At 53.6% G+C, this 23,837-nt stretch overlaps 2 protein-coding genes across 2 annotated transcripts in view; both read right to left on the bottom strand.

Moving 5' to 3' along the window:
- Nucleotides 1–399: 399 nt before the first annotated feature.
- On the bottom strand, nucleotides 400–5,431 carry SLC16A8 (solute carrier family 16 member 8). Its single transcript, XM_043880718.1, has 4 exons — nucleotides 5,217–5,431; nucleotides 4,366–4,509; nucleotides 3,309–4,112; nucleotides 400–941 (listed from the first exon to the last, which is right to left on the bottom strand). The coding sequence occupies exons 1-4, from the start codon at nucleotides 5,428–5,430 to the stop codon at nucleotides 634–636; spliced, it is 1,470 nt and encodes a 489-aa protein (XP_043736653.1). The 5' UTR covers nucleotide 5,431; the 3' UTR covers nucleotides 400–633.
- Nucleotides 5,432–8,167: 2,736 nt separating this feature from the next.
- BAIAP2L2 (BAR/IMD domain containing adaptor protein 2 like 2) overlaps nucleotides 8,168–23,837 on the bottom strand; it is a 29,768-nt gene continuing 14,098 nt past the window's right edge. The window contains exons 8-14 of the mRNA XM_043881710.1: nucleotides 13,336–13,488; nucleotides 12,893–13,034; nucleotides 12,512–12,731; nucleotides 9,908–10,066; nucleotides 9,358–9,565; nucleotides 8,843–8,886; nucleotides 8,168–8,636 (exon numbers count right to left, since the gene is read on the bottom strand). Of these exons, the coding sequence (XP_043737645.1) occupies nucleotides 8,561–8,636; nucleotides 8,843–8,886; nucleotides 9,358–9,565; nucleotides 9,908–10,066; nucleotides 12,512–12,731; nucleotides 12,893–13,034; nucleotides 13,336–13,488 (1,002 nt within the window). The 3' untranslated portion in view covers nucleotides 8,168–8,560. The remainder of the gene's footprint in view (nucleotides 8,637–8,842; nucleotides 8,887–9,357; nucleotides 9,566–9,907; nucleotides 10,067–12,511; nucleotides 12,732–12,892; nucleotides 13,035–13,335; nucleotides 13,489–23,837) is intronic.

Here is a 23,837-nt window from a genome sequence, read left to right as displayed (position 1 = left end):
CCCGAGTTTATCCCCTAGAAAGGCGAGGGGGGCAAGGTAGGTGCCATCCCCCGACCCGCAGCCCCAGCTCTCCCAGCCGCCACCACTAGATGGAGTCCTGGAGTCACATACGCTCACCTACTCTGAGGAGCCTGGATCGATCCAGCCCCAGCCCGCCGCTCTGGGACCCTCCAGCGGCAGGTGCTTGCTGCCGGCGGGACTTTGGTGCACAGCGCCAAACAGTGGGACCGGGATCGGGGCCACCTTCCCCTGCCACCCTTCACCTCTGCCACTCCGTCCCCAACGCCCGCCAGCTCCCATCAGAGGCCCTGGGGAACAGCCTCTCGGACTTCCTCCTGGCCCACCGCCCCACCCCCCACCCCCAGGGAGCAGCCAGAGATGCAGAAACAGAACTCGTTGTCAGCTCAGTTTTATGAATTTCAGGTTCACACCGGCCGTGCAACAGCGGCCTCACTGGCGGGACCAGGGCCCCCAGGCAGTTGAGGGTGGCAGCTCCCCTCATGGAGCCCCGGAGGTGACCCCCAGGAGCAGCGCCCCCCACCCCTCCGGTGTGCCAGGCCCTGTTGGGGCCATCGGGGCTCTGAGAGGGGAAGCCCCATTCCCAAAGTCCCTGCCACCCGGCGCTACAGAGGCTCAAGAGTCCAGCCCTGGCTCCACCTTCACCTCGGGTTGCGAAGGCCCAGCGCCCAGGCTCAGCACCTCCACGGCCTCCAGGCCACTGGGCTCCTCGGTGCCGGCGGGCGGGAGGTCAGAGTCCACTTCGGCCTCCGCCTCCTCCCCGTCGCCGGCCCCGCCCTCCGTGCCTGGGCTGGGCGGGCCGTCCTTGGGGCGGCGCAGGCAACAGTTGGTGGCCACAGCCATGAAGATCCCCGCCAGGGCCACCTCGGAGCCTGCCAGGTAGAAGATGATCTCGTAGTTCTTGAGCGCGTCCACCAAGCGGCCTGCGGGGAGGGCAGGCGGGGAGGTGAGGGCAGGCAGGGGAGCCCACCCTTCACACACACACACACACACACGCAGTGCTCTGGTGGGGCTCACTGGTCACACACACACACACACACACACATGCCCCAACACACACACACGCAGTGCTCTGGTAGGGCTCACTGGTCACACACACACACATGCCCCAACACACACACACACACACACACACACACACACACACACACGCAGTGCTCTGGTGGGGCTCACTGGTCACACACACACACACACATGCCCCAGCCTTTGTTCCTATTTTACAGATGGCAAAAATCCATGAGGGTTTGCCATTTGAGACCTTAAAACTGCCACTTCACCTCCCTGGATCTAAATTTCCCCGGTGGCTCAGGGGAAAAGAATCTGCCTGCAATGCAGGAAACATGGGTTCGATCCCTGGGTCAGGAAGGTCCCCTGGAGAAGGAAATGGCAACCCACTCCATTACTGTTGCCTGGGAAATTCCATGGACGGAGGAGCCTGGTGGACTATACAGTCCATGGGATCACAAAAGAGTCGGACACAACCGAAGTGACTGAGCACGTGGGGCCTGAGGTGAGGCAGTGCTTTATCAGGGCCCTCCTGTTCCCCAGATTCAAACTCCACATGAACCCTGGAACTGGCCCCGCTGGGGATATTTGACCTGGGAGTGGGGAGAGTACAGGGCTCAGCCTGGGGACCCCAACTCTTGCTTTTTCCACCTAACCGCCTTGATCTTCAGGGGCCTGGTTCAGCTCTCTCCCAACCTCCCAGGCCACCCCCTCTCCCAGGGGGCCCCATGTAACTCAGAGCTATCATCAGCATGGGACTGGAGGCAGGGTTTGTGGAGAGATTACTCCTATTCTCTGTATTTTCCAAGCTTTCTATCACAGGCACATGTTACTTTCATACTCAGCAAAGTCTTTTTTGTCCCCCAGCCATACTGCGTGGCTTGCAGCATGCTAGTTCCCTGACCAGGGACTGAACCCAGATCCCCACAGTGAAAGTGCAGAGTCCTAACCACCAGACTGCCAAGGAATTCCCTCAAGAAAATCTTTAAATTGCAAGTATTTCCCCTAATGTGTGGCTCCTCAGATGCCTCGCTCTCTCAGGGGCCTCCTTGTGGCAGTCCACAGCAGGCTGTGACCCTCTCAGTATGCACCTCAGTGGCCTCAGGAGGTTCCCTGGTGGTCCTCAAGCTGGTTGCCCACCCTGTGCCCCTCTGAGCAGTACCCTAAACTTGCCTCCCTGACCCCAGCCCAGCAGCCAGGCCCACCCCACACACAGTCGTGTGGTTTTCCTCACCTTCTTCTCACCCCAAGTACCTTCTCTGCCTATTAGGTCCACCCCAGGTCACACAAGAAAATGAAAGATGAGTCTCTGAGCCTCTGGCTGATTTTGTAACTTTTGGTGGTGGGCTCAGAGGCTGCCCACATGGCTTTAGGAGCTGTGTGGTCCCCACTGGGTCAGGTGAGTTGGCAAAGTTTGATGAGGGCGCTCAGCTAGCCCAGACCATCTCAGCTGCAGCCTGGGCCCCAGCAAAGGTGGCTCCTGTCATGGCCGCATCGTGGAGCCTGCGACCTCAGCTCTCTCCTGCGCACGGGCAGGCTTCCTGCTGTTTCAGGGATAACCTGACCACCCAGGAAGACCCTAGTGTCTCCCACCTCCACCTTTCTGATCTTAGCTCCTGCCTTACTTGTATAGGGACAGTGTCCCCCAGACATACCCTGTGTCCTCTCCTGTGGGGTCCTGCCCTGCCCTGAAAGGCCACGCTCATGCCCACCCTGCAGGAAGCCTTACCCTACCGCCTCATCACGATGACTTCCTGTGTGCATGTAGAGCACCCAGCTGGCAGTGTGCACAGGGGAAGACCAGCGCCCTGCCCCCTGTGAACTCTGCTCCCGGTTCCCCAAGGCCACTCCCTACTCCAGTCACCCCTGGAGGCTGGGGAGACTAAACACTCAGATATAGTGTTTCAGAGGTGTGGGCATTAAGGACTGGGCTGGGATGGGCTCTGATTCTGGGACTGGCAACTTGAACTTGGCCTCTGTGCCTCTCTGCAGAAGGAGAATAGCACCTGCACTTCACAAGGCCTTTGTGCCATCTGCTGGAGACAACCCACGTTGGGTTCTTCCTGGCACACTTCCTGGCTTTTCCGGCCCAACCCTGAGCAGGTGGTACCTCTTGGAGGCAAGGCTAACTGGCCATGGGAAGGGGAGTGTAACCGGGCTGTCTCTCCCAAAGGGTCCCATCCCCTCCCTCGTCCCTGGATGTTCCATCCAGGATAAGGTGGGGGGGGGGGAGCTTCCCTGGGACCCCGGGGCACTAGGCCACCCTCTCCTCCGACGGGGCGCACCGGCAGAGGGCGGTCCGATGAGCACAGCCACAGCCTCGAGGAGGAGGACCAGGCCCAGGGCACTGGGGAATCGGGGCGCACCCACAGCCGCCATGAGCACCTCGAACTGCAGGGCGCCCACCATGCCATAGGAGAGGCCGAAGGCGATGCAGAAGGCGACAAGGGCGCCGTAGGTGCGCGCCCGCGCGCTGCTCAGGTCCGTGAGCCCGTTGGCCATCAGGGCCAGGCTGAAGAGGTAGGCGACGTGCGGCCGCAGACGCGCCAGGCCGGCCAGGGCGCCGCACGCCGGCCGCGCCACGATGTCGACGAAGCCCACGATGGAGAGCAGGAAGGCAGCCTCGGAGTCGGGCACGCCCGCGTCCTTGGCGTAGTTCACCAACAGGATGGCGGGCACGAAGAGCCCGAGCGCCATCAGGAACTTGGTGACGGCGTACACCGCGAAGGCGCGGTCGGCGCACACGGTCACGTCCAGCAGGCGCCGGCGGGTCCGACCGCTAGAGGGCGCCTCCTCCTCCGCCTCGCCCGGCGCGTCTCCCGCGCTGTCCCTGCGCGGCCGCGGGCCGGGCCCCGGGGGCGGCCGCATGACGGCGCCGCACGCGCAGCAATTCAGCAGCAGGCCGCCGAGCAGCAGGAAGCCGCCGCGCCAGCCGAAGTGCTCGAGCAGCTGCTGGCCGAGCGGCGACAGCGCCGACAGGAACACCGGGCTGCCGGCCGCCGCCAGCCCGTTGGCCAGAGGCCGCCGCCGCTCGAAGTACAGCCCCAGCATGATGAGCGACGGCTGGAAGTTGAGGGCCAGACCCAGGCCTGCGGGCGAGGCGGTGCTGTGCCGGGCTCTCCGAGGGCGCCCCCAGCCCAGCCCCCAGCGGGAAGCAGGGGCGAGCACCCCCAAACACACACTCCTGCCCCAGGGTGGACAGACCAAGGGATGGGGTGAACTGAGCCGAGGGACGAGGACCGGCCCTCATGCGGAAACTGAGGACAAGGAGGTCTGGTGGCAAGGTCTCCTGACCCCACCCGCAGCCCCATCCCCAAGGAGGGGAGCAGTGGGCGCCCTCACCTGTGAGCACCCCAGCTGTCAGGTATAGCTCCAGGAGGCGCGTGGCGAAGGATGCTAGGATCATGCCGGCGGAGGCCAACAGCCCACCCACCAGCATCACCGGGCGACATCCAAAGCGGGTCACGAGGATGCTGGACACCGGGCCTGTGGGCAGAGCAGGGTCACCAATCGGGCTGGACCCCTCTGTGGTCCAGACACTCCAGGCTTTGTACCTCCCAGCCTTGAGAGATGACTTGAAGGGATGAGGTCACTCGCCCCTGGTTCAGAGAGCACAGGGGCTTGGCCAAAGTCACTTAGCTTGGCTGGGACACGCCAAAGAGAGCCCTGTGGGGGAACACAGCGGGTGGAGCCTGTACGGGTCCCCTGCCCTCCTGAGAACATGGAACGGAAATAGGAGAAGGGGCTTCATTCCCTTATGAGCTGCCTTCCTCCCCAGGCTTCCCCCTCCCACCCCTCACCTCCTTCATCCCCGAGGCTTGGCTAGGATAACTCCAGCATCTCCCCCCGCCCCCTCACCTCCCCGCCCCCCCACCCCGCACAGGTGTTTAGGGCTTTGAGATTGGCAATCTTATTTAGATCTCAGTTTCCTCGCCGGTAACATGGGCGGGTGTGGGTCTTTTAACAGAAACGGAGGGGCTCTTCCAGCTGGCCAAGCTTGCCAGATCAGCCACCTGGTGGCGGGCTCCACCAGTGGCCGCTACTCCCGTCTCTGGTGCTAACGCTTCCACAGGAAGGCAGGGGTTTCCATTCCCTCCCCGAGGGGCTTGGGTCAGATGCCTCCTGGTCCCTGATCCTGATCCTCAATCCTGGGCTTGGGGGAGAGGAGAGGTGTCCGCGAGGGGGGCGCTGACCTGTGCCATACAGCATGGCCAGCATAATGGAGGACACCCAGGCTGTGTCGCTGTAGCCCGCGCCGAAGTCGCGCATAAGCGCGCGGAAGAAGACGCTCACGGCCTTGGGGAAGCCATAGGCGAAACCGGTGATCACGAAGCAGGCACCCAGCACGGCCCAGCCCCAGCCCCCGTCTGGAGGGCCGGGGCCCCGCCTGGGACCGCTAGCGCCCATCGCTGCCGCCTCTGGTGGAAGAGAGGGTACAAGGGGGAGTGGCGAGCGTCTGTGGCCCAGACAAGAAAGGGGGATGGAGACCCAGGGTGGGGAAACTGAGGCACCAGAGTACCACGTGAGCCCTGCTCAGGGAATGAAGCCAGGAGCGGAAACCGAGGTAGAACCTCATCCCAAACCTCCCCTCCTTCAAGGGACGTGAAGGATGAGGGGAGGGTAATAGAGTCATTCCCACCTGAGTCTTGACCTCAGGAAGACTCCCTCCGGAGGGCACTCCTTGTCCCTCAGGACCTAGCAATGTCAGGAGAGGGGGTTCAGGTGAGTGGGAGAGGGCGACCGCCGGTGTGTGACCGGAGGCATGTGTGGGGACCCCAGTGTGCACACGTGAGGGTCTCAGGACAAAGGACCAAACACAGTGGAAGTGCCAGCTGCAAAATGGGTGGAGTTCATTTTCCTCCTTGGCCTTGGGGCATGTTCTTAATTCTTCTCAGTGATCGGGAATGTCTACTGTCATTTAGAACATCATGGAGGAAAAATCAAAGCACGCTGTAACATCAGCCTGTCTCAGAAGCCAAGGGAGCAGAGTTCCAATTCATCCCAGCTTAGCCAGGGATTTGCTCTGTGACTTGGGTCAGTCCCCTCCCCTTGACTGAGCCTCAGTTTTCCCACCTGTAAGATGGGTGACTGATCATCCCAGGTCAGCCGTGGATCTTGGTGGGGGGGTGGTCAGATCTCTGACTCCACTGGACACATGGGAACCTTTGAGGGGGCACTGGAAGAAAGATCCTCTCCCTCCAAACCCTTAGCAGCCCCACATCCCTTCCACACCCCCGGAGCTCCACCCAAGGGTTCACACAGCAGCCCCAGGTGCCCCTGTAACACACCGGGAGGGGGTTCTGGATGGACTAGTCCAACCTGGGGGCAGAAGCTTCCCTCCCTTCTGCAACCCCTCTGCGCTGGGATCTCCCTCCTGACCTTGGGTAATGCCAAGGTGTCCAGGACTCTGCTCCCCAGCCCAGGACCAAGTTCTGGCTTTTCCTGCATCAGCCCCTCACCACAGGTGCAGCCACTTGGGGGCCAAGACAAGAGGTGGCCCCAGCAGCCCTCCCCCCACTCTTACCTGAGCTGTCCCGTGGGTTTGGGTATCCAGCCTCACATCTCCTGAGGCCTGCAGGAAGGGGCCAGCCAGGCGGGTCTGCCGTGAAAGCCTAGCCAGGTGGGGGCTGCCTCCCAGGCTTCCTGCAGATCAGCGCTGGCTGGACTCTGGCAGCTCGCTCCCCCAAGCCTGGGGCTTAGTGCTCCCCCACCCCCATCCCCTCTAAGAGGCTTTCTGCTGGGAGCTGGGAGGGGAGAAGGGACAGGGCAGCAGCCAACACACAGGGCCAGGCTGCCCTCCATGGTGGGGCTCCCTGTCCCAGGCCTGTGCAGGGGGAGCTAGAGATAGGTGGGTCCCCCCATCTCCTGGAGCCTTGGGCAGAAGACACACAGGGCCCTGCCCTGTGGGCTCCTTGTGGTACAAGGGGCACAGCCCTGCCCTGGAGAGGCCCTGCCAGCCCTAATCACCCCAACTCCTCGCCTGCCCCCCACCCCCAGGCCACATTCCAGGAGGGGCCTCTTTGGCTTTCCCCTGGATAAGGCTAATCCAGGCTGGATAGCCTGGGACTTGAGGGGGTGGGGAGGGGCCAGAACAAAGGGTGCTGTGTCCCAGGGTGCCGGAAGGTGACTTGCTGGTGGTCCCAGGCCTCAGCGGCTGCCACCCTCCCTCTCTGGGGAACCCACAGCAGAAATGACCCTGGGTAGAGATGGGGAATACAGCCTGTAGGAGTTAGGGCAGACCTAAAGACTTGCTTGGGCTTCACTGGTGGCTCAATGGTAAAGAATCTGCCTGCCAATGGAGGAGAAAGTTTCCATCCCTGGTTCGGGAAGATCCCCTGGAGGAGGAAATGGCAACCCACTACAGTATGCTTGCCTGAGAAATCCCATAGACAGAGGAGCCAGGTGGGCTACAGTCCATGGGATCGCAGAGTCAGACAGGACTGAACATCTGAGCCTGAGCACAAAAGACTTGCTTAAAAGGAGGGATGTAAGGGGCTGGGAGTGAGTGAGGGCTCCCAGGTAACCACCAACCACCTTTAGGACCTTCTGGACTTCCCAGTGTGAGGTCTCCATCCCAACCTGCCCCAGTTCACTTCAGTCACTCAGTCATGTCCGACTCTGCGACCCCACGGACTGCAGCATGCCAGGCTTCCCTGTCCATCACCAACTCCCAGAGCTTGCTCAAACTCATGTCCATCAAGTTGACGGTGGCATCCAACCATTTCATCTTCTGTCATCCCCTTCTCCTGCCACCTTCAATCTTTCCAGCATCAGGGTCTTTTCCAAGGAGTCAGCTCTTTGCATGAGGTGGCCAAAGTATTGGAGTTTCAGCTTCAGCATCAGTCCTTCCAGTGAACACCCAGGACTGATTTCCTTTAGGATGGACTGGTTGGATCTCCTTGCAGTCCAAGGGACTCTCGACAGCCTTCTCCAACAACACAGTTCAAAAGCATCAATTCTTCGGTGCTCAGCTTTCTTTATAGTCCAACTCTCACACCCATACATGACTACTGGAAAAACCATAGCCTTAACTAGACAAACCTTTGTTGGCAAAGTAATGTCTTGGCTTTTTGATATGCTGTCTAGGTTAATCACAGTCAACCTGCCCCAGCCTGTCCCCTAAATCAGACGCTGCCAGGCTGGCTGCCATGTCGCACTTGCTTTATTTCTCACCATTTACAAAAGTGATTTCTCACCATTTACAAATGTGGGGTGGGATAGGGGGTGTGCAAGGGGCTTCTCCCCACTGGGACAGAGAAGGGGGAAGAGTTTGAGGGGGCACAAGGTAGGCCCCCAGGGAAAGTCCGGAGTCCCTGGAGGGGAAGACATGGTTCTGCCCCCCAATTCCGCCTGCTTTCATTTGAAGGGCCCAGACCCTAGTGTGGGTGTGGTTTGGGGAGGGACGGCCACCCCCCGGTACCAGGGCCCCAGCTCCTTGGATCCACTGCTGCTGCTTCCGCTGCCGCCAGCTCTGGGCAGCCCCTGGGCAGGTGTGGGTGGCGGGGACGACCTCAGACTCCAGGTGGAGGAAGGCGCCTCAGCGGATGAGGGGCGCCGAGCGGTCATTGGTGACGGTGGGACGCAGCTTGACGGTAGCAAAGGGGTTCGTACCCCTGGCGGTGGGGAGAGGAAGGAGTGAGAGGGGCCAGGTCCCCAACTGGCTGGGGATCAAGGGGAGGCATCTGGGCATCTGAGCTAGGCGTCCGCCCCTACCTCCTGTGCCCATGGGGTCACCTCCACATGGGGTCAGGCCCACCGTGTCTCCCCCACCGCCCTCTGCCAAGCCCGGCCCCCTCTGATGCTTGCTCAGGGGACTCACCGAGGGAAGAGCTCTGGTGGTTGCTGCTCCCAGGACGTGAGTTTCTGCAGTGAGGGGGAGGGAGGATCGGGTTTGGTGGGGAAGGAGCAAGCGAGCCCCCAACCCAGCTCCCCACTCCAGCAGGGCAGAGGACTGGCCCAGAGAGGCCCCTGCAGTGCCAAGCTCCTGCGAGATGAGGTCAAGCATTTGAAAACCCAAAATGCTGTGGGTGTTAGACTTGAGAAGCCTATGGGTCAAGTGCTATCTCCCAAGACTAACACCGCTCCAGAGAGGGTGCTTTTCCAGCGCTCCCATCAGGACCCTGGGGCTCCCCTCTGCTAGAGGAATCTTTCCCCCCGACCCTCCACCCCAGACTCAGGAAGCCCATTCTGTCCCTCCCTGCACAGATGGGCAGGCTGAGGCTGGGCTGGGAGGGTCCCCTCCAGCCAGCCAGGGGCAGGGCAGGGAGGGTTACCTGGTCTCCCTGCCCACTGGACCACCCCCGGGTTGAGAGCAGGCTGCCGGAGGGGGCCCACCTTGACATCACTGGCCACCCCCATGCTGCCCATGCTACTTCGGCGGCTGCCAGGCAAGGGTGTAGGTGCAGGGCTGGGGGTGCGGCTCGGGACCCGGCTTGGGGTTCGGGAGCGGGACTGGCCATCCCAGTAGTCTGAAGATGCTGTGGAGTTGCCTGGCCGGTCCAGGAGGTCATCAAGGCTGTGGCTACCCCGGAGCGGGTAGGACCTGAGTCCAGAGAAAGGAGGAAAGAGAAGGGGGCCAGGGTTCAGGCCCTGCTGCATCCAACCCTATCTACTGGGTCCCCTGAGCATCCTACATCCTCTTCCCCTGCCTCTGGGTGAAAGGGGACTGTTGGCTTGAAGGCAGTCCTGAGAGGAGGCAGAGGGATGGACACAATGACCTTCAACCTGTAGTGAGATGGGGGCGCCCTTTCTCCAGGGGCTAAAGGAAGCTGGGCCCACTCGGGACCGCAGCTCAGAGATGCCCTCCCTGGTGGGTGGGGCCACTCCCCCCACCCCGCCCGGCCACTGAAGCCCCTTCCCCTGCCCCATCTCTGACCAGTGGTACCTAGAAGGCAGCTCATTCACAGGGCTCCTGGGGTTCATGGAGGTCACCGGGTTCAAGGGGTTTGTGGGATTCATGGAGGTCACTGGGTTCAAAGGGTTCATGGGATTCATGGGCAGCTCTTCCAAAGGCTTCACATAGGCCTCAGGGAACCAGCCGCTCCTGTGGGGTGGAAGCAAAAGGCCCAACAGCAGTGATCAAAATACCACTTCTAAGAGGAGTCGACGATTACTGGGCACTGCTGTGTGCCAGGCCTGGCTCCAAGAGTAATTCATTTCATCATTTGAAGGAGGTCTTTGCTGTCACTCAAAGCTACCCGTTCAGACTCATGGGTCCTACCAGGGGCTGGGGTGCCTTAGAGAGGGGGAACTGGAGATCTGAGAAGGAAAGCATTGTATCTGAGGACATGGAGTGACAGTTTCGTTCCCTACTCACTGAGCACCCACATACGAGGGCCCATGGAGAGCCAGATGCAGTCCCTGCTCCCCTGGGGCTCCCAGCCCGGCAGGGAGACAGATCCACAAACAGATGATTACAAGGGTGATGCCCAGGGGAGAGGGTGGGCTGGGCTGGGGTGGGGGACCGCAGACAGCTGTGGGAGCCCAGAGGAAGGAGCACGGGAGCCAGGAGTGCCTGGCTACTAACCCTCCACCTTGGGCCCCCTGGTTCCGGTGACTCCGGACACGCTGCCTGTGGAGTCTTTGATTGGAAGTTCATTACTGCACCTTCAGAGCAGCCAGGGTCAAAGGAGAGACACTAGCCTTTGCAGAACATGTGGGAAAGTATTCTCCAAAGAGCCACCGTAGATGCCCCCCCCCTCAAACCTGATCAACAACATTCTCACCTAAAGGCAACTGGAAGCTATTTCAACTCAAACTGACAGAATAAAACCACTTTCAGAACGTTTTACTTCTGTTTTCACCATAATATGCCTGCTGATGAAACCCGCCATTGCTTTCCCTAACCTGAATCACGGAAAGAATAATGATGTCCCAGGACTGTGATTTGGGACCTCTGATCTAGGTGGTTTTATTTTTTTTTAATTAACTTATTTTAATTGGAGGCTAATTACTTTACAGTATTATAGTGTTTTTGCCATACACTGACATGAATCAGCCATGGGTGTACATCTGTCCCCATCCTGAACCCCCTCCCCCTCCCTCCCCATCCCATCCTCAGGGTTGTCCCAGTGCACCGGCTTTGAGTGTTCCTGTTTAACGCACTGAACTGGGACTGGTGATCTGTTTCACATATGGTAATACACATGTTTCAGTGCTATTCTCTCACATCATCCCATCCCACAGAGTCCAAAAGTCTGTTCTTTATATTGGTGTCTCTTTTGCTGTCTCACATATAGGGTCATCATTACCATCTTTCTCAATTCCATATATATGCGTTAATATACTATTCTAGGTGGTTTTATAATTAGGTCCCCAGGAGGTTTGCTACACACCTGTCTAGGGAACTTTCAGGGTGGCACCCTGCTGCCCTCTGACGTGGGCCTGCAGAGCAGGTGTCTTTTCCACCACTCATGTTCTTGGTCATGTCTCCACCCATTGGCTCCTCCTCCCGTTCCTGATCCATGCGGTCATCTGCCATCCACCCATCTATCCACACAGTCATCCTGTCCATGCATCGCTCGTCCATGAGGGCAACCACCCCAGGACCGCCAATCCACTCACCCATCCATCAGCACTTGCCCACTGCCACCTCTCTGTCAATCCGCTCACACGCCTCTCCAGTTAGTCTACACGTGTACCCCCCATCTGTGCATCCTTCCGTGCCCCCTTCCATCTGCCCATCTGCTCACAGGAACACGCATCCACCTGCCCACACCACCCTCATCCAGTAACCATCTACTAGCCCACGTGGCGAGCACCCTCACATGCACCTGCTGACTCCTCTGTGGATGTTGCATTCATTCATCCCCTCTACTTATCCTCATTCATTCCTCTCTCCTTAGCATGAGTGGGACTGGGCACCACACAGTCTCTTGCCCATAAAACCCTGTGAGGGGGCGGGGCACTGCGTGGCTGCAGCAAGCTCCCACTTTCCCCCTTTTCTCTGGCAGAGAGAGTGGTCCCTGCTTTCCTCCAGGCTTGCAGGACTGCAGTGTACTCCCCCGCCTCCCCCTTTTCTACTGCGTGGTGTCAAAAGCAGCCCCAATTCATGTTCTCTAAGGATTTCCCCCGTGCCTGACTGCAAGGGGCTGAGCACACTCAGCTTGCAAGGAGGTCCCAGCATCTCCCTTGCACCTGGTCCACCTCCCTGTCCAGTCTCTTCTCAGAGCTTGGCTCACTTTGAGGGGCACAGTAGGTGCCCAAGCAGTATGGTTTCGGTAGTATTCTCATTTGTGAGAGAACCTTCCCCTTCCCCATCCTGTCCCATCCTCTCAAGGGCCACCACCCTGAGCTTGGTAAAGAGGTTCTTCCTTCTCTGGCAGAAGGGATGCGGAAAATAGGGTGGGACAAGGAGAGGGATGGGAAAAGGGGAGAGCTGTCCGAGGCCCCAGGGACAGCCGCTCTCCTGGAAGACTCAGACGGAGCTGGAACCCAGGCCATCCAGTCCGCCGTCCAACCCACCCTGCGCCCCGGGGCTCCCACTCACGAGGATGAGCCCTCCAGCTTGCCATAGAGCCAGCCGTTCTGGGCTTCGGGCACCAGCACCTCCACGACGTCTCCGGCTGAGAAGCGCAGCAGCGTGTGGTTGGCGCCCTCCGAGTGCGAGACCAAAGCGCGGACTCTCCGGGCGCCGCCGCCGCCCCCGCCGCCCGGGCGCTCGCCGGAGTTGGAGCGCGAGCGCTGGGTGCTACTGCTGTAGAGCGAGGCTGCCGGAGGGGCGGGAGAGCGCCGCGCCACGTGGGTGGGAAGTCCTCCCCGGCGTCTACCCTCGATCCCTGCTGCTGCAGCGCAACCTCGGTTCCTCTTCCCGGCCCGGGGCCCCAGCCTGGGACCCCGGCCCTCCCTCTGCGCTCCGGGGGCTACTCACAGGCGGACGGTGTCCGGGGCAGGGACCGGCGGTGGTCTGGCTCCAGCTGGGACGCGGACCTCGCCTCGGCTGGCTCGGGGCCGTAGGAGCCGGAGCCGTGCCGGCTGCGGGGGGAGCCGAACTCTCCCAGGGGTCTCTGGGGCTGCGAGGGGGAGACGGGCAGGGGAGGGTGCGGCGGGGAGGGGCGGGGCCGCGGCGCCCTAGTCCAGCCCCCACCCCCAGTCCCAGGCTTCGGCGTAGGGGTTCTCGGGCCGCCGGCCGAGCCACCACGGGGGCGCCGAGGCCGAGCCGGGGCGGAAGGAGCGGCGGAGGGGCGCTGCGTAGACCGGCACCCTCGGGGGGCGGAGGCTCCAGGCGGCCGGCCTCAGGCCCCAGGGTCCCTCGGAGGGTGCCGGGGGCGGCGGGGGCGCGAACGGCGGCGGCGGGGCCGCCCAGGGCCTCACCATGTCCAGGCGGGTGGGCGTCAGGCGGCCCGAAGGGTAGGGCGGCCCCAGTACGGGGCCCAGCAGGCCCGGGGAGTGGGCGCGCGACGGGCTGCGGCTGGCCTCCGACTGCTCCTTCCACAGCAGCACGCGGTTCTGGAGCATCCCCCGGGCCTGGCCAGGAGGGTACGCGAGGGTCAGCGAGGTCTGAGCAGCCAGCCCCCAGACTGCCCAGGGGACCGAAAAGTGGCATCCTCGACCTGGAAACTCGGGCCCTGCAAGCTGAGGGTGGCCGGAATTTCCAGCCGGAAGGAACCAGAGATCGCTATGGTCACTTTGGGGTCACACACCGTCCAGGTCTCCCAGTCCTTTGCTGAAGGCGCTTCAGTTTTCCGGGAGGAGCCTCCCCTGGCCCCTCTCTCAGTCTCTGTGCTTTGAGTGGGGCTCCGTCTCGATCTGATACTTGGGTAGGGGTACTGGTTTGACCACTCGGGTTGCTCCAAGACTTCCCTGGTGGTTCAGACGGTAAAGTGTCTGCCTACAATGTGGAAGACCCAGGTTCCATCCCTGGGTCGGAAAGATCTCCTGGAGAAGGAAGTGGCAACCCACTCCAGTATTCTTGACTGGAAAATCCCATGGACAGAGGAGCCTGGTAGGCTACAATCTACGGGGTCGCAAAGAGTCGGACACGACTGAGCGACTTCACTTTCACTCCATCCTCCTGGCTACAGAGATGGAGTCAGGGATGGGCACCTGCCCAAAAACTGTGCCCACAGAACCAGTCCCAGGACTTATCCTGGAATAATCTGGAAATTTTTATTCTCTCACCTCATGGAATTTGCTAGATATCAAGAGATAGGGTGAAGGCAGAGGAATCTTCAGCTAAGCAACAGAGTGGCAAATTTCTGATGACAGCTTGTGTACTCCTGGATGCAACTATACCTGAAAGCCTTGAACTTCCCAGTGACTAATAAACACTTTTGTGTAAGCCAGTTTGAGTAGTTGCCTAGAAGAAGCCTTTCAAATAGTTTTTCTAGCAAGCATCTCTCTTTTAGTATCCTCAATACATGGGCATCTAACTCTGTTTGAATGCCTTCAAGGACAAGAAACTCAACAGCTGACCACATAGTCCATAAAAACACAGGACCGGGGAGGGCTTTAAATGTTAGACCTGCTGTGTTTATCAATCATGTTTTAAATTTTCTATATTTTATGCTTTGACATTCTGTGTGTGTGTGTGTGTGTGTGCTCAATCACTCAGTTGTGTCTGACTCTTTGCCACCCCATGGACTGTAGCCCAGTAGGCTCTCTGTCCATGGAATTTTCCAGTCAAGGATACTGGAGCGAGTTGCCAGATAATGCTTTGACATCCTGGGCCTTGCTAATTCTGAAAAGACTGCCCCTCACAGGGCTAGATAATTCCTAGAGATAGTAAACAATTTGAGCACACTTTTCATCAACCAATCAAAACCCCACATCCTGGGACTTCCCTGGGGGTCCAGTGGTTAAGACTCCACACTTCCACTGCAGGGGGCGCTGGTTAGATCCCTGGTCCAGGGAACTAAAATCTCATGTGCTGGGTGACGCAGTGGCAAAAACAAAAACAAATGAAAAAGTCCGTATCCTCAATCACCTCCTTCTAACTCACACACCAAGCCAGTATTTCCCCTGCCCTAAATTATGCAAGCCAGGTACTGGACAACTAGAGACAACTCCTATAGCCCAGAGCTCGCTGAAATCATTCAAATCATCTAGTCCTAAACTTGCCTACCCTGCTTCACCCATCCCTTCTCACAGAAACCATAATCAAGGTTCTGAGCCATACTTTCCCTTGGCTCCTTCTGCCTCTTGACCAAACCCTGGTGCTACCCCAACATGGCCCTGCGTGGCATGGCATGGCCCTTTCTCTTGGGAAGTGTGATATGTAATACAACTTCTTTCAGTGGCATGGATCTCTCTGTGTGGTCACTCAGGTCATCCTAGGTACAATCAGAACATCCTGCTCTCCAGTTATAAATGTCTCTCCACTTTCTATTAAAAAACTCGCTCCCTCAAGGCCAAGTTCAGGACTGTTGTCTTAGGAAAAACAAAAGCTTCTCTTTGGGGACCTCCCTGGTGGTCCAGTGGCTAAGACTCTGTGCTTCCAATGCAGGGGGTCAGAGTTCAACTTTGGTCAGGGAACTAGATCCCACCAGTGGCAACCAAGGGCTTTCCCAGTGATATTAGTGGTAAAAAAGCCACCTGCCAATGCAGGAGATGTAAGAGACGTGGGTTTGATCCCTAGGTCTGGAAAAAGCCCTGGAGGAGGGCATGGTAACACACTCCAGGATTCTTGTCTGGAGAATCCCATGGACCGAGGAGCCTGGTTGGCGTACAGTCCAAAGGGTCGCAAAGAGTCGGAAACAACTGAAGCGACTTAGCATACTCACTGCAAACCAAGAGTTCGCATGGCAAAACTAAAGATCCCATGTGCCACAACTAAGACCTGGAATGGCCAAATTTTAAAAAGTAAAAACAAGCTTCCCTTTGTTGAGCATCAACTCTGTGCCAGGCCCAGGGTTAAAAGCTTTACCTCCATTATCTTACTAGATTCTCCCAATGGCCTGGGAGGTAGGTGTCATTATTACAAAAGAAGATGCTAAGGGTCAGAGCAGTTAATGACTGTCTCAAGGTCTTGCATCCAGTAAGCAATGGAGTGGCCTGTACTTGTCTGTCCTGAGGAAGCTTCCTGTGACTGTACTTTTCAACGATTGTTCCCTTCAGGCTGGCCCAGTTGCTGAAAATCTGATCTCAGGCAGCAAAACAGAGCTCATCTCACAGGAGCAACTAGTCCAGTTGGTCACTAGGTGTCCACCCCCTCTTTGCCTTGCATAATTAATTAGCAAAACAACAGGAAGACAAAATGCCAAAGGCCTTTGTACACTTGTTTCGGACTCAGTAAGCAAAGCAAGAGCATATGGGTTTGCTTACCCTAAAGAAGGGTTTTGTCCAATTTGAGAGCACCTGCCAGGGTACTAGGGGATTCTCAGAGTCCTGCCCTGGACAAGACTCAACTTGAGTGGCTCCCTTCAGCCCTGCATTTAGGCAGTTTAGTCAGTGGTTGGGAAGAAACATAGAGGAGACCATGGGAGAATTCAAAAAATCATAACGGAGTGTGAAAGCCATTCTAAGTATGAGACAACTCCCCTATACTATAAAAGACTGGTAAATCTAACTAAAAAAATTTTTTTTTAACATGGCAAAACTCACAATAAGCAAAATCAAATGATCAATGACAAACTGGGAAAATGTTTGCAACTCATCACCAAGAAAGGGCTAGTTTCAATAACATATCAAGAGTTCCTATAAATTCATAAGAAAAATGGAGGAAAAGATACTAACCTGTCACAGTAAAGGAAATAAAATGAATCTGAAACATGAAAAGATGTCAATCTCACTTATAAGACAAGTGTAATGTAAAACTACACTGAGATACCATTTTTACCTTTCTGATTAGTGAAGATCACTGTTGTCAAGGCAACAGGGAATCTCCACCCTTGCTGGTGGAAGTGTAAATTGGTATAGCCAATGATTCTATCCCTGGACACACCAATCCCATTTCTAGGTACTTATCCTAGAGATCTACTTGCACAGTACAATAAACCCAGGGTATAAAGGCTTGTTATTGATTAGACTTGGGCTAAGCAAGGATTGATCACTGGAGACAGAGGAGAAAGACACCTTATTGAGCTTTGACACTTAGAGTTCTTTCAAATTTTGTGAATTCTGCGTATAAAAACACTTAGCAGGTACATATTTATATTTAACTGTCTTAAGAGTTAGATCTTGTATGTCCTAAAGCCCAGCTGGCTCAGAAAACATGCTACATATTCCCCCACACATACGGGAAGTCTGGTTCATTCAATCAACTGCATCCTCCTGAGAGATGATCACCCAACAGGAATCAGCCAATAGAGGGGTCAGCTCTCCTCTTAATGCTGGAGTTAACTGTTCAGGATACAGGCAGAAAGAGGAGTTTCCTTCCAAAGAAGATTTATACATGGCCAACAAGTAGGTTGGATCATCAAAAAAGCAAGAGAGTTCCAGAAAAACATCTACTTTATTGATTACGCCAAAGCCTTTTACTGTGTAGATCACAACAAACTGGAAAATTCTTCAAGAGATGCGAAAACCAGACCACCTTACCTGCCTCCTGAGAAACCTGTATGAGGTCAAGAAGCAACAGTTAGAACTGGACATGGAACAACAGACTGGTTCCAAATTGGGAAAGGAGTATGTCAAGGTTGTATATTGTCACCCTGCTTATTTAACTTATATACAGAGTACATCACGAGAAATGCCAGGCTGGATGAAGCACAGCTGGAATCAAGATTGCCGGGAGAAATATCAATAACCTCAGATACGCAGGTGACACCACCCTTATGGCAGAAAACAAAGAAGAACTAAAGAGCCTCTTGATGAAGTAAAAGAGGAGAGTGAAAAAGCTGGGTTAAAACTCAACATCCAAAAAATGAAGATTATGGCATCCAGTCCCATCATCTCATGGCAAATAGATGGGGAAACAATGGAAACAGTGACAGACTTTATTTGGGGGGGGGGGGGGCTCCAAAATCACTTCTGATGGTAACTGCAGTCATGAAATTAAAAGATGCTTGCTCCTTGGAAGAAAAGCTATGACCAACCTAGACAGCATATTAAAAAGCAGAGACATTACTTTGCCAACAAAGGTCCATCTAGTCAAAGCTATGGTTTTTCCAGTAGTCATGTATGGATGTGAGAGTTGGACTATAAAGAAAGCTGAGTGCTGAAGAGTCGATGCTTTAGAACTGTGGTGTTGGAGAAGACTCTTGAGAGTCCCTTGGACTGCAAGGTGATCCAACCAGTCCATCCTAAAGGAGATCAGTCCTGAATATTCATTGGAAGGACTGATGCTGAAGCTGAAACTCCAATACTTTGGCTACCTGATGCAAAGAACTGACTCCCTGGAAAAGACCCTGATGCTGGAAAAGAGTGAAGGCAGGAGGAGAAGGGGATGACAGAGGATGAGATGGTTGGGCAGCATCACCAACTTGGTAGACATGAGTTTGAACAAGCTCCGGGAGTTGGTGATGGACAGGGAAACCTGGCATGCTGCAGTCCATGGGATCACAAAGAGTCAGACACGACTGAGCGACTGAACTGAACTGAACAAGTACGTGAAAGATACTCTGCGTCATCAGCCATCAGGGAAGTGCAAATCAAAACCACAGTGAGATACCACTCCATACTCACTAGGATGGCTATAATCAAAAAGCCCCAGGGGCTTCCCTGGTGGCCCAGTGGTTAAGAATCTGCCTGCCAATGCAGTAGGACACAGGTTTGATCCCTGCTCTGGGAAGATCCCACATGCCATAGCGTCCATGCTCTGCAACAAGATAAACCACCCAAAGAGAAGCCCGTGTGCCGCAATGATGAGTAGCTCCCACTCACTGCTACTAGAGAAAGCCCGCCTGCAGCAGCGAAGACCCAGAACAGTAAAAAATAAATAAATAAATAAATAAATCTTTTTTTAAAAAGTGCCAACAAGTGTTCGCAAGGATGTAGAGAAATTAGAAACCTCATAAACTGCTGGTAGGAATGTAAAATGGTAAAAGAGTCCGGAAGTTCCTCAAACAGTTAAACAGAGTTCCTTAAACAAAGTTACCATATGACCCAGCAATTCCACTCCTATATACCCATGAGAAATGAAAACATACATCCACAGAAAAACTTCTACGGATACCCATAGCAGCATCATTCATAATAACCAAACTGCAGAAACAAGCCAGCTGTCCATCAACTGATGAATGGATAAATAAATGTGGTATATCCAGATGATGGGATCCTATTTGGCAATAAAATGGAATGGTGTATGGATACAACACCAACACTGATGAACTTGAAAAGCATGATGCTTAGTGAAAGAAGCCAGTCACAAAGGGCCAAATATTGTATGATTCCTTTTATATGATCTTCCCAACCCAGGAATCAAACCCAGGTCTCCAGCATTCCAGGCAGATTCTTTACCAACTGAGCTACCAGGGAAGCATGAAATGGCCAGAAGAGGTAAATCTATAGAGACAGAAAGTAGACTGATGGTTGCTTAAGGCAAGGGGAAATGGGAGCATTGAGAAATGACCAGTAAGGGGTACTGGGTTTTTTTGGGGGGGGGGTAATGAAATGTTCTGAACTTGAATGTGATGGAACTTCCCTGGTGGTCCAGTGGCTAAGACCCTGCACTCCCAGTGCTTAAAGATACCACATCCCACAACTAAGACCCGATGCAGAAAAAAAAAAAAAAAAAAACACCCTTGTGGCATGGATGCACAACTGTGAATATACTACACCACTGAACTATACACTTTAAATGGGTGACTTGCATGGTGTGTGAATTATTTCTCAATAAAACTGTTGAAAGGAAGAAGGGACTTCTTGGTGGTTCAGCAGCTAAGACTCTGCACTCCAAGTGTAGGGGGCCCAGGCTCAATGCTTGATCAGTTCAGTTCAGTTGCTCAGTCTTTGCAACCCCAAGGACTGCAGCCTGCCAGGCCTCCCTGTCCATCACCAACTCCCGGAGTTTACTCAAACTCATGTCCATTGAATCGGTGATGCCATCCAACCATCTCATCCTCTGTCATACCCTTCTCCTCCCGCCTTCAATCGTTCGCAGCATCAGGGTCTTTTCCAATGAGTCAGCTCTTCCCATCAGGTGGCCAAAGTATTGGGGTTTCAGCTTCAGCATCAGTCCTTCCAATGAATATTCAGGACTGATTTCCTTTAGGATGGACTGGTTGGATCTCCTTGCAGTCCAAGGGACTCTCAAGAGTCTTCTCCAACACCACAGTTCAAAAGCACCGATTCTTCAGTGCTCAGCTTTCTTTATAGTCCAACTCTCACATCCATACATGACTACTGGAAAAACCATAGCCTTGACTAGACAGACCTTTGTTGGCAAAGTAATGTCTCTTCCTTTTAATATGCTGTCTAGGTTGGTCGTAACTTTCCTTTCAAGGAGTAAACGTCTTTTAATTTCGTGGCTGCAGTCACCATCTGCAGTGATTTTAGAGCCCGGAAAAATAAAGTCAACCACTGTTTCCACTGTTTCCCCATCTATTTGCCCTGAAGTGATGGGACCGGATGCCATAATCTTAGTTTTCTGGATGTTGAGCTTTCAGCCAACTTTTTCACTCTCCTCTTTCACTTCATCAAGAGGCTCTTTAGTTCTTCTTCACTTTCTGCCATAAAGGTGGTGTCATCTGCATATCTGAGGTTATTGATATTTCTCCCGGAAATCTTGATTCCAGCTTCTGCTTCATCCAGCCCAGTGTTTCTCATGATGTACTCTGCATATAAGTTAAATAAGCAGGGTGACAATATACAGCCTTGACGTACTCCTTTTCCTATTTGGAACCAGTCTGTTGTTCCATGTCCAGTTCTAACTGTTGCTTCCTGACCTGCATACAGGTTTCTCAAGAGGCAGGTCAGGTGGTATGGTATTCCCATCTCTTTCAGAATTTTCCGGAGTTTATTGTGATCCGCACAGTCAAAGGCTTTGGCATAGTCAATAAAGCAGAAATAGATGTTTTTCTGGAACTACCTTGCTTTTTCGATGATCCAGTGGATGCGGCAATTTGATCTCCGGTTCCTCTGCCTTTTCTAAAACCATCTTGAACATCTGGAAGTTCACGATTCACATATTGCTGAAGCCTGGCTTGGAGAATTTTGAGTATTACTTTACTAGTGTGTGAGATGAGTGCAACTGTGCGGTAGTTTGAGCATTCTTTGGCATTGCCTTTTTTTGGGATTGGAATGAAAACTGACCTTTTCTAGTCCTGTGGCCACTGCTGAGTTTTCCAAATTTGCTGGCATATTGAGTGCAGCACTTTCACAGCGTCATCTTTCAGGATTTGAAATAGCTCAACTGGAATTCCATCACCTCCACTAGCTTTGTTCGTAGTGATGCTTCCTAAGGCCCACTTGACTTCACATTCCAGGATGTCTGGCTCTAGGTGAGTGATCACACCATCGTGATTATCTGGGTCATGAAGATCTTTTTTGTACAGTTCTTGTGTGTATACTTGCCACCTCTTCTTAATATCTTCTGCTTCTGTTAGGTCCATACCTTTTCTATCCTTTATTGAGCCCATCTTTGCATGAAATGTTCCCTTAGTATCTCTAATTTTCTTGAAGAGATCTCTAGTCTTTCCCATTCTATTGTTTTCCTCTATTTCTTTGCACTGATCACTGAGGAAGGCTTTCTTATCTCTCCTTGCTATTGTTTGGAATATTGGAATATTGGAAGTGGCAAGGCAAGGCAAATTGGAAGTGGTCAAACAGGAGATGGCAAGAGTGAATGTCGACATTTTAGGAATCAGCAAACTAAAATGGACTGGAATGGGTGAATTTAACTCAGATGACCACTATATCTACTACTGTGGGCAAGAATCTCTTAGAAGAAATGGAGTAGCCATCATAGTCAACAAAAGAGTCCGAAATGCAGTACTTGGGTGCAGTCTCAGAAACGATAGAATGATCTCTGTTCATTTCCAAGGTAAACCATTCAATATCACCAAGTCTATGCTCCAACCAATAATGCCGAAGAAGCTGAAGTTGAATGGTTCTATGAAGACCTACAAGACCTTCTAGAACTAACACCCAAAAAAGATGTCTTTTTCATTATAGGGGACTGGAATGCAAAAGTAGGAAATCAAGAAATACCAGGAGTAACAGGCAAATTTGGCCTTGGAGTACAGACTGAAGCAGGGCAAAAGCTAATAGAATTTTGCCAAGAGAACGCACTGGTCATAGCAAACACCCTCTTCCAACAACACAAGAGAAAACTCTACACATGGACATCACCGGATGGTCAACACCAAAATCAGATTGATTATATTCTTTGCAGCCAAAGATGGAGAAGCTCTATCTAGTCAGCGAAAACAAGACTGGGAGCAAACTGTAGCTCAGATCATTAACTCCTTATTGCCAAATTCAGACTTCAATTGAAGAAAGTGGGGAAAACCACTAGACCATTCAGGTACGACCTAAATCAAATCCCTTACAATTATACAGTGGAAGTGAGAAATAGATTTAAGGGACTAGATCTGATAGACAGAGTGTCTGATGAACTATGGATAGAGGTTTGTGACATTGTACAGGAGACAGGGATCAAGACTATCCCCAAGAAAAAGAAATGCAAAAAACCAAAATGGCTGTCTGAGAGGCCTTACAAATATATGTAAGAAGAGCAGGAGAGATAAGAAAGCCTTCCTCAGTGATCAGTGCAAAGAAATAGAGGAAAACAATAGAATGGGAAAGACTAGAGATCTCTTCAAGAAAATTAGAGATACTAAGGGAACATTTCATGCAAAGATGGGCTCAATAAAGGATAGAAAAGGTATGGACCTAACAGAAGCAGAAGATATTAAGAAGAGGTGGCAAGTATACACACAAGAACTGTACAAAAAAGATCTTCATGACCCAGATAATCACGATGGTGTGATCACTCACCTAGAGCCAGACATCCTGGAATGTGAAGTCAAGTGGGCCTTAGGAAGCATCACTACGAACAAAGCTAGTGGAGGTGATGGAATTCCAGTTGAGCTATTTCAAATCCTGAAAGATGACGCTGTGAAAGTGCTGCACTCAATATGCCAGCAAATTTGGAAAACTCAGCAGTGGCCACAGGACTAGAAAAGGTCAGTTTTCATTCCAATCCCAAAAAAAGGCAATGCCAAAGAATGCTCAAACTACCGCACAGTTGCACTCATCTCACACACTAGTAAAGTAATACTCAAAATTCTCCAAGCCAGGCTTCAGCAATATGTGAATCGTGAACTTCCAGATGTTCAAGATGGTTTTAGAAAAGGCAGAGGAACCGGAGATCAAATTGCCGCATCCACTGGATCATCGAAAAAGCAAGGTAGTTCCAGAAAAACATCTATTTCTGCTTTATTGACTATGCCAAAGCCTTTGACTGTGCGGATCACAATAAACTCCGGAAAATTCTGAAAGAGATGGGAATACCATACCACCTGACCTGCCTCTTGAGAAACCTGTATGCAGGTCAGGAAGCAACAGTTAGAACTGGACATGGAACAACAGACTGGTTCCAAATAGGAAAAGGAGTACGTCAAGGCTGTATATTGTCACCCTGCTTATTTAACTTATATGCAGAGTACATCATGAGAAACACTGGGCTGGATGAAGCAGAAGCTGGAATCAAGATTTCCGGGAGAAATATCAATAACCTCAGATATGCAGATGACACCACCTTTATGGCAGAAAGTGAAGAAGAACTAAAGAGCCTCTTGATGAAGTGAAAGAGGAGAGTGAAAAAGTTGGCTGAAAGCTCAACATCCAGAAAACTAAGATTATGGCATCCGGTCCCATCACTTCAGGGCAAATAGATGGGGAAACAGTGGAAACAGTGGTTGACTTTATTTTTCCGGGCTCTAAAATCACTGCAGATGGTGACTGCAGCCATGAAATTAAAAGACGTTTACTCC

This window comes from Cervus elaphus, chromosome 22 (assembly GCF_910594005.1).
Source record: "Cervus elaphus chromosome 22, mCerEla1.1, whole genome shotgun sequence".
Lineage (NCBI taxonomy): Eukaryota > Metazoa > Chordata > Mammalia > Artiodactyla > Cervidae > Cervus > Cervus elaphus.
The sequence above is the reverse complement of the archived record's forward strand: the minus strand, read 5'-3'. Positions and strand labels throughout refer to the sequence as shown.